Source organism: Agelaius phoeniceus, chromosome 14, assembly GCF_051311805.1.
Source record: "Agelaius phoeniceus isolate bAgePho1 chromosome 14, bAgePho1.hap1, whole genome shotgun sequence".
Lineage (NCBI taxonomy): Eukaryota > Metazoa > Chordata > Aves > Passeriformes > Icteridae > Agelaius > Agelaius phoeniceus.
This window is the reverse complement of record NC_135278.1, coordinates 9,781,565-9,791,609: the sequence shown is the minus strand read 5'-3', so window position 1 is coordinate 9,791,609 and position 10,045 is coordinate 9,781,565. Positions and strand designations below refer to the sequence as shown.

Here is a 10,045-nt window from a genome sequence, read left to right as displayed (position 1 = left end):
GTCTGGCTGGGATGGATTTCCCTCACAGGGTTGTGCTGGGTATCTGTAGCTGGAAAGGTTTTGAGAACCCACCAGTGGTTTGGCTCCATGTGAGTAGAGCTCCATGGCATCCAGGCTGTGGCTTCGTCTCTTCTCCCCAGCCACAAGTGACAGGACAAGACAATTAGCCTCCAGTTGTGCCAGGGGAGGTTTAGATTGGATAGTATGAAAAATTTCTACACCAAAACTGTCGTCAAGCCCAGGAACAGGCTCCACAGGACAGTGGTGGAGTCACCAGCCCTGGAGGGATTTAAAAACCAGGTAAATGTGGCACTGTGAGGTTTTAGTGGTGGGCTTGGGAGTGCTGGGTTAAGGGTTTGACTCGATGAGCTCAGAGGTCTTTTCCAACCTAAATGCTTCTACAGTCCCTTGAAACAGGCTCAGCATCGTAGGTTGGGCTTTTTTTTTTTTTTCCAGACGTTGCTTCTGAAAGTAAAGTCCACAAGAGAAAGGAAAACTCATCACCACAAAAACTACTGTGACCGCGTCTAGCGGGTGTCCCTGCCCATGGCAGGTAGGTGGAACTAGACCATCTCAGAGGTCCCTTCCACCCCAAACCGTTGTGGTCTGTGATGAAAATCTCATCTCGATCATTCCCCTCGGCCCCCGCCCCGTGCCGGTGCTTGTCCCGCCGCCCCAGCCGTGAGGGCCCGGCCGGTCCCGTCCGTCATTCACACCCACCCACGAACAAAGAGCCGGCGGGCAATTCCCCGAAAGGAGGCTCAGCCAGCCGGGGAGCGGCCTCATCTCCCACGCAGATAGTGACAGAAACAGAGACCACAGTCCCCAGCTGTACCGGGGGAGGCTTAGGTTGGGCATTGGGAGGAATTTCTTCACAGAAAAGGTGATTAGATACTGGAATGGGCTGCCCAGGGAGGTGCTGGAGTCACCGACCCTGAGGTGTTTAAGAAAGAAAAGTCTTAAGAAAAGACTCGGTGCCCTGGTGTGGTTGACACGGTGGTGTTGGGTCACAGCCTGGGATCAATGATCGCACAGGTCTATTCCATCCAAGCTGATTGTGTGATTTTCCGGTGCTGGGGGCGGCGAGTCACGGAGCGCCTCGGCGCTGCGGAGGTGGGTCCCACCGCCCGCGGACACCTGAGGCCCGGCGTGAGGGGCGGCCTCGGCTACTGCCCCGCTCCCGCTGCCGGCCCCGTTCCGCTCCCGCTCCTCTCCCGGCCCCGACCCGCCCGGGCCCCGGCCCCGCTCGGCAGCGGCGGGGCGGGAGCGGGGCGGGCGCGCGGTCACCTGACGCCGCGGCCGCCGCCATTTTGTCTGTGAGCGTAATGTGAAAGGGAAAGCCGGGGCGCACCCGCGGGCGGAGGCGGCAGCGCCGAGCGGTGCCGGGAGCCGAGCGATCACCGCCGGCGCTCCGCGGAGCAGCGGGAAGAGCCCCCGCGGCGGCGGCCGCCGACAGGAGCCGCTGAGGCGGAGCCCGGCGAGCGCTCCTGCCGGAGGGAGCCGCCGGCGCCCTTCCTCCGGGAGGCTGCGCTCGCCCCCGGCCGCGGGGGAGCCGCCGGCCCGGCCTTGCGGGGGGACGCGGCAGAGCCGCCGCCAGGGCCGCGGCGATGATGTCGGGACAGTCGATCACCGACCGCATCACGGCGGCGCAGCACAGCGTGACCGGCTCGGCCGTCGCCAAGGCTGTGTGCAAGGCGACGACGCACGAGGTGATGGGCCCCAAGAAGAAGCACCTGGACTGTGAGTAGGAGCCGGCCGGGTGGGCCCGGAGTTGGAGCTCCGAGCTCGGGGCAGCCCGTCGGGCACGGGCGGGGGAGAGGGGAGAGCCGGCCGCTTGCACTGGAGGGGGTGTCGCGTAAATCTGGGTGGACCTCACTGCTGTGATCTCCAGAACTTATTTTCCACGTGGAGGGAGCGAGGTTTGTAACACCTGGTCGCGCCCGGGGAGCGAAAATATTCCAAGCTCATGAGCTGTTCCCGCTGAGAGCTGCTTAGCTCTTGTGCTCTGGATACAGTGGTGCTTATTAATCCGACACCTGGGGAAAAGGTGTGTTTACTGTTGCAAGGCAGAATTTAATTTTTTTAAGCACTGTTTAGTTCTTCTGTTCATCCCGTCGACTACAGCCGTTTAAACATTTCGAACATTTCCCGAAATACCATAGTTTTCTGTTTTACAAATCGCAAAACGAGGTAAAAGATTAAAAGGGAAGGGCGTAGGTTGATCAGTGCGTTTCTTCTGGATGAGAGTGTGTTGCCGTTAATATGTTTAAACTAAGTATGTTAAAACCTCTTTGTCTACACCAAAAGATGCAGAGAGTTACCCTGAAATCTACAGAAGTGTCAGTGGTGTTGCTTCGCTTTAGTAACAGAGTAGCAATTGGAGTTCCTGTCTGATTGCTCAGAAGTGCACAAACCTTGTACATTCTGTAGCACACCCGCTCTGCAGCTTGTAAAAGCGAAATAAGTATGTTTCCATTAAAGAGAGGAAAAAATGGCTTGAAGCCTTTTGCTGGTTTCTTCAAAGGCAGGCGGGTAGTTTTGCAGGATTCATGCAAGTTGATGGTACTAAAGGTGCTGCTGGTTCAGGCTTTCGGCAGAAGCGTTTTGGGTTATATTGTTTGAGGGTAGTTGGGATGTGTGACCCTGTGACACTGGTCTGCTCATACTGGCTTGTGTGAGAGCTTTTGGTGTGGATCAAACAGTTAAAACCAGCCAAATATATATTTCATTTGTTACTGATCTGAATGGGTGGCATCCAGCTACAGTAGTGAACATTGCAGCTATTGTGTTGAAATGAAAAGCCTTAAAACTGGGTAACTGACAATTTGTTTTCTAAAGATACCTTTTTAAAGCTACCTTATTTCTTCTGGTCTCGTGTTCTTCCTGTGGTACAAATTCAGTGAGGTAACCTTTGAGTCCAGAAATGGCAACATAACAGGAAGCCAGAAAGTGGTGACAGCTTGCTCAATAGTTTGAAAGGTTCTGAATCCTAAAAAAGGTAGTGTGTTGTTTGAAAATACTATTGAAATAATGTCATCAGCTATGTCACCCTTACAAAAGGAGAAAATGGAAACATGGAACAATTCTTTACTTGAGAACACCATAAACTGATCCTGCCTTTTGACTAACAAGTTCCTTTTGATCCCAGGCTGTTCAGAGCTGTCAGTCAGTCTCCTGACAGTCCCCTTCTGTGCCACGTGAGTTCTCTATTCTGGTGTAATTCATTTGCTCAGACTTTGGCCTAAGACAGACAAAAATCTTACTGTCACTTGGTATTTCTCTGAAATAGAGGAATGCTTTGGTGGGGTAGGGAAAAAAAAGATGTGAAATATGGTACCTTAAATATGTCTGAAAGGGTTTAAAAATTCCCAATGACCATGCTCCTGTCTTCATTGAGCCTACCCAGGCACTGCTTTGCAAACATCTGCAACCCTTTGAGTGGCATTTTTATTTTTTCACTTGTACACAAGACTTACTTGTATTAAATGTGAGCAGGTAGATACAAAATACTGCAATCTCTGGAAAAAAAATCATACAGTATGTTTTTCCAAGATACAGTGCAAGTGCTTCCCAATTTAAGTACATTATGAAGGAAAGCATAGCTTGGATTTAATGTAAAACTCTGGTGGTTGTACTCTGGTCACTATGTGTGTGTGTGTCATTCAAAATGCTGCACCATCTGGTATTATTTGTAATTGCTGCTCAGGAAAAAGCTTTACCAGGAACAATTTTTTGAGAGTTGCTGCAGTTGTATCAGGGATTGTGGAGGAGTATCAGTTTGTGCCCTCTGTTCAGATTAATTCTTAAAATCCCCTTATTTTGCCAAGTTTCCTCAGCAAGAAAAACTGTGGTATTAGAATATAGGTTTTTACAGAAAGGTGTTACAGACGCAGTGTCTGTGAGTATTTAAGAGTCCTGTGGTTTATCTGACTACTAACTGCTGAGTAGTATAGTCATATTTTACTTCAGGAGTGAAAAAACACCCACAAAAAATCCACCCCAAAAACCTAAGCAATGTCAGTGGGCATACTTGGGGATTTACCTTTTAAAGTAGGTCATGTTGTCCTAAACAAGTAAACAGATATGTTTCTGTAATATTTTGTAATATTTTCAGATAATATAAAATGTTCTATAGAGGCTGATAGTGGAGCACCTGAAGGTCTTGTCTCTTCTTTCCTGGTGACATTTCTGTCACTCCCTCAGCCCTCAGAGTCTGGGTTACAGCAGAGTGGGGCTGTTACACCTTTGGAGGCAAACATCCTCTTGTCTAACCACTGAAGAATCAAAAGAGACAAGAATAAATTAAAGATGTAGCCAAGGTGGTAACTGGCTGAGTAGACTTGTGTGTAGACCAAAACTTGGAAAAAACAAACCCCTAAATTAATTGCAGCTTAAACTTTTAAATTAACACAGTAATGAAGAAACAGCTTCTGTTTAACTTGTATACAACCCACTAAAGAAGCACAGGGGAGGGGGAGGTAGTTAATGTTGTTAATCAAAACTTAAAACTCCCATATATATACAAGCTTTGGAAGCCTTCTAAGAAGTGGTAATTCTGGCACTGATTCTGGTGCTGCCCATTCTTTCTTTTGGCAACTTGAGCTTTTGATTGCCAAGTGAATGCTGATGCAGTGTGGGTCTTGCAGAGATGTGCAAGTTGTGATACAGAACAAAGGCATTTTTACTGAATCCTTTACACAGACTAGTGGCTGTCATTCATTTGAAGTTCTTTAGCAATTTGTGAAGTTTTTCAGTACAATAATTGAGGAAATTTAACTTGAACAAAAAAATAGTTAATATTGTGGGGATCTCTAAATGGGGGTTGTATATAGCTTTTCTTAAAACATTATGGGCTATCTGTCCTGTGTCCTTGTTTAGTGGGGAAGTGGGACAGAATAGCTGAATTGTTTTGCTTGTGGTAAAGTAACTCAAAATTCAGCTTTAGCTGTTATATAATAACTGAAATTTCAAGATTGCTCTCAGACATGCACTATGAGCAAACATGGGCAAAACAATGTTTGTAACAGTTGAATGCTGTCTTTTAAGTCTTCCAGCAAAAATTGTTGCATTCCTTGGCTACACTGAGAAAGTTGGCTGAAGTGGCTCTGATGTTTTACATTTTTGTAATCTGCCATCTATGATGCAACTTTCTAGAAGAAAATGTATTTTTTTAAGACTGCTGGGACTGAGGAAAATGGTCTTAATTTTTACATCTGTCTTAAAGCAGTTCCAGTCCTGTGACAAAATGAAAGAAATACATGAATATCAAACTATTATGGTTGCCTTTATCTTAGGTATTTACAGCTCTCTTGAGAGATTCCTGACTCAAGAAAATTATGGCTTTTCCTATTACTTAAAAGTTGAAAAGTATGTCAGTTTTTTTCTGAGAATTTTCCAAAAACCTGATATATATATTTTTAATTTTGTTTTTAATATCTGGATTTATGCTGTTCTCTGAAGAGCTGTATAGCTTCATAGATGATGTGCCAGTATTTCAGATGAGTTGTGGGAAGGAAATACTAAGTACTCTTCTAGGCACTAAGATTCTCACAGCTCCTCCAGGCTGCTTGAAAAACCCCTGTGGTACTCTTCTGGTTTAAAGCTGTTAGATTTATTATTTTATTTTATTTTCATTTTTCTTTTTTTTTTCCCGTGTGATGTTAACATGTCTCTAAATTCCATTCTAGAAATAGCGCTGCAGTTTCACTTGCAGTTGAAATGATTCCTCTGGGTAATTGGCAAAATGCTTGGAGTTGTGAAGTGTTTATATAAGTACTGCGATAAGAAAATGAGCATCACTCACCCTGTGCATTTCATTCCAGTGTTTGCTGCCAACATCCCTGTTACTGTTGCCCAGCTGTCAGTCTCTCAGGTGCATGTGTTCCTTTCTATTCCAGCTGTATGGGATAATAGCCTCTTCCTTCTGTGCCACCAGCTGTAATAGATCCCTGCAGTTGTCTCTATGTAGATACTCCCATTGCAGGCTTAAAGAATCATGTTAGAGAAATGGCACTTGCATTTCTTTTTATGTATCTCAATTGTAGGATTAAAATGTAATGCCAGCTTTATTTTTATTGCTAGTTGTAAAATATTTTTTTTAATTACCCCAAGTAGCCTTATTGAAGCTGCCTTATTTTTAAACTTGGTCTTTTGCAACATGCTCTTAAGAAAGTTCAGTTTTGGCCTATAAAATGCACTGACATTTTGTATTTAGTATTTAGGATATTTATTATTTAGGATATTTAGTATTTCAGAGACATTTTGTTTGTCTAAGCATGTGTTCTCTCTGATATTGGTAACTGTGACTGAAGTGCTTGGCTGTTGAAGGAGGTTTGGAATCAAAGGCCAGGCTGTGCTGGGTACCCCCTGTAAAAATTGTCTTCAGGGCAGCCAGTGAGTGTTGTCCTCAGCATGGCTCGAGTGCATGGGGTGGCAGCTCACTCAGCCACAGCTTGAATTGGACTCCTAGTGGCCCTGCCTATGTGGGGTGTTTAATTTTGTTTGCCTTTTGAAATGGACAGATGTGTATCTTGCACAGAACTGTCCACACTTGAGAATGAAACAATAACAAAAGAGCTTCTCAAATGCAGCAGAGCTCTGTCAGCTTCACTCTGTTACTGGCCCGTGACAGGAGAGATCTGCATGGCTTCCTGGGGAAGTAAACCTTTATTCTGGCATAAAGAAAAACTTGTTTTATGGATGTGGGGCTTAAGGAGAGCTCTCCAGTTAGAGCACTGCATGCAGGTGTAACACTGGGATTCCTGTCACATTGTGCCCCAGCAGCACCGTGAGAACACTCAATAGCAGTCACAGAGATAAGAATGTGTAAAGGATCTCTGTGTTGGCATCATCTTGGGGTCTGCTGGAACATCTGCAGGGAGACCTTAGCGTGAGGGAAGGTGACAGGACACAAATCTTTGGGGGGCATTGGCAAAATACCAATGACTAGCTTGACTGGAGAGCAGCAAGATTTTGGTTTTTAACCTGGATCTTCCTTCTAGTTTCATCTGTTATTTAATAAGCACATTTAATATTGAAAATTCTTCAGTGAAAAATTGGACTTGCTTACTGGTTATATGAAGCAAAAGGACTTTGTGCTGAATTAATATTTTTGATAAGCTGTGTGGTCTTTGACCTCAGCAGATCAATGGAATTTCTTTAACTGTTACCTAGTTTTATAGGTATTGCACTTGAAAGAGTTTGTGAGATTTTTTTGTTGGTTGGGGTTTTGTTGGTTGGTTAGTTTTTATAAACTGAGGGTAGGACTTTTAATGTCCCGTAACATTTCTGTGTGGGGTACAGACACAGCAGCTGCTGCTCTTAGGTACTGCTCAGTATTTTCCATGTATTTCTATAATACCTGATTATAAACTGATTGGATTTAGGAGGACTTAGTTGCCTTAGTACGTTTTGAGATAACTACTTAGAAATGTCACAACAAGATCCTCATTCAATTGATGAGGCTGTTGCTTCATTATATGGGGCAATAATTGCCTATAGGCTGTTTGGACTTCTAGGTTAAAGCACTTATTAATTTGACAGAGCATCTGATGGTGATATAACCATGAGTAGGGAGCAGTAGCTAACAAAGTACTTGGGTTTTGACAAAGTTCACATTCGTAAATATTGAACTATTTGAATACTACTCAGCAATAAGGTTTTGATGTATGGCTTGCTTAAAGCTGCTTTCTGCTGCTCTTCCTTTTGTGCAGCTACCTCAGCATTTTTGTGTGTTGCTAATAGGAGTGAAAGTTTTCATCCCAGCTTCAATGTTTTGTACGTGCTTGGAAATCTGACATCTGAATGAAATTAGTAACTTATTATAGCTTGCATTTTATAGCTGTTTACCTTGATGAGATACTAAAATTCTGTACTCTGTTAAAATTACTCTGGTTATTAAACTATTTTAAACAGCAATTCTTAATCAACGGACTTTGTCTTAACAAACCAATCTTTAGTTAAAGTCCATCTGTAATATACTCTGTGCACTAGAAAGACACGAATTTTAAGTGCAGTATTTCTGTGAAATATTTTGTCCTAAATTATCAATGTGTGAGCTCTAAGTTGACATTTCAAGTGCTTCTGATGACACAGTCTGTGCTCTACGTGCTGCAGTTGGCTGTTTCAGTGGTGCCACCACCTCAGAGCTCTCAGCTGCTGCCCAGGCACCTGCCCTCCTTCAGCTCCTCATCCAGACAAGCTGCACAAGCAGCACTGGGCTCTGCTGCCAGTGGGCTGCTCACAGGCTCAGCTTAAATGAGAGGCCACAAAGGAAGCTTTTCAAACCAAATGTTTGTTTTACTGGCCTTGCCCAGTCCTTAGGGTGTACTTTGATCACACCTGAGCCAAATTTAGCACAGAGAGAGAATAAATGTCTGATGTGCATGTCTTGAGGGGCTTAGAGTAGTCCTGGGTTCAGTTCTCTGCTCTTTTCTAAGCAAGTGCCTTCTTCAGCCTTCTCAGGCAAGTCCTCTTCCCATGTGTCTGCTGGAGCCTGCCCTGGTTTTGTGCTAAATCTCAGGCAAAGTCTGGAACCTCTCTGTCTCTGACCTCCCAAGTTAATGTTCTACTATTGAGTTTATTGTCAGTCTAGGACACAAAGAGCTTTTTTGTATGAAAGCCTGAGACCTACCACAATCCACCACAAAATACTCATAGGCTTGTGATCAGGTGTTTTTAAGCTAAGTGGGAGGGTGCAGATGCAAATTCTTGCTCTTAATTCTTACAGAAAAGAGGCATATTTTACAGATTCATAGCATCTCATTGCCATCAGGTGTGAGTACCTAGGCCTAGGTGGGAGTGGCAGGGTTGTGCTGCCTGTTGATCTCATGAGGTTGGGATGTCTCAGCTTTTTGTCACTTCTCAGATTTTCTTTTTTTGGGTTAGATGGAGTGGCTTTGGGCATTGAGCATCCAGAAGGTCACACATCCACCCAGCTCACTCACACTGGCTTTCAGAGACTAATCTGGGCTCCATTTTAATGGAACAGGTTATTTATTGATGAGATACTGGGACTCCATAAAATTGTTAAAATGCCATTGAAGTTCGTACATAGTGTTCCAGTAAAATGTAGTGAATCTGAGCAAGGAGTGGAAAAACCTCAATTATTTCTTAAAGAACTGAAGTTAATGCTTCCAGTATGAATTCTCAATGTAAAAACCACAAAATAACATGTTGATCCTCTGAGCATGTAATTCATTGTAATGCTTTGATTTTTTTTTTCCCTTTCATTTAGATCTAATACAGTGCACAAATGAAATGAATGTGAATATTCCACAGTTGGCAGATACACTCTTTGAAAGAACTGCAAACAGTAGCTGGGTTGTAGTGTTCAAAGCTCTAATTACAACACACCACCTCATGATGTATGGAAATGAGGTAAGACATGATTTGTTCTCTTAAAGCCTACTAGACAGTTTTTTTAAAAATTATCTCAATCTGTAAAGCATTAGATTTTCAAAGACTTTGTTTTTCCTCTGCTGATAGCTCTAAAGTATTTGTCCAGAAGAAAGAAATATTCCTTCATTATTTCAATACCAAAATATATCAGTGTTTGCAGTTTACCTGCAGGTATCTGGGTTGGTCTGTGAGGGAATAATGAGTGACCTTTCTAGAATAAAGGCTTGAAAGACTTCTGATGAGCTTTACTTCATTAGGGTGGTACTTATCAGTAAGAGCACAGCAGAAGAGTCTTGTTAGCACTCTGTAAATGTGCAGCCAACCTAATAACAGATAAGAAAGAGTACTTGGTAAAAGGGACACGAATATGGTGACTAGAATATTTGATCTTGCAAGACATCATCTAATGGGCTGAGTCTTCATAGGTTGTTCCTGTTAGCATTCCTCTGAAGCACTGTTCTACTGCATTTAATTCACTTAAATTATTTCATCACAATTTATTCAAAGCTTCCTAGTCAATAACATGGAGTTAGAAATGTGGCCTCTCTTGCACAAGCCTTATGTTAAAAGTTAAACTTTGGTCAGGTGACAGTCCTGAAGCTGTGTGTGGTCATTGACCTAAGAAATGATTGTTCACCACTGGTAA

The 10,045-nt window shown here is 43.7% G+C and overlaps 1 protein-coding gene across 5 annotated transcripts in view; it reads left to right on the top strand.

Moving 5' to 3' along the window:
• Positions 1-1,285: 1,285 nt before the first annotated feature.
• Positions 1,286-10,045, top strand: part of LOC129125756 (phosphatidylinositol-binding clathrin assembly protein) — a 29,149-nt gene continuing 20,389 nt past the window's right edge. For 2 of the 5 annotated variants that reach the window (XM_077186147.1, XM_077186146.1), the window contains exons 1-2: positions 1,286-1,740; positions 9,236-9,378. In XM_077186147.1, coding sequence (XP_077042262.1) covers positions 1,608-1,740; positions 9,236-9,378 — 276 coding nt within the window. In that variant the 5' untranslated portion in view covers positions 1,286-1,607. The remainder of the gene's footprint in view (positions 1,741-9,235; positions 9,379-10,045) is intronic. The other 3 variants (XM_077186148.1, XM_054641362.2, XM_077186149.1) reach the window with 2 other exon arrangements.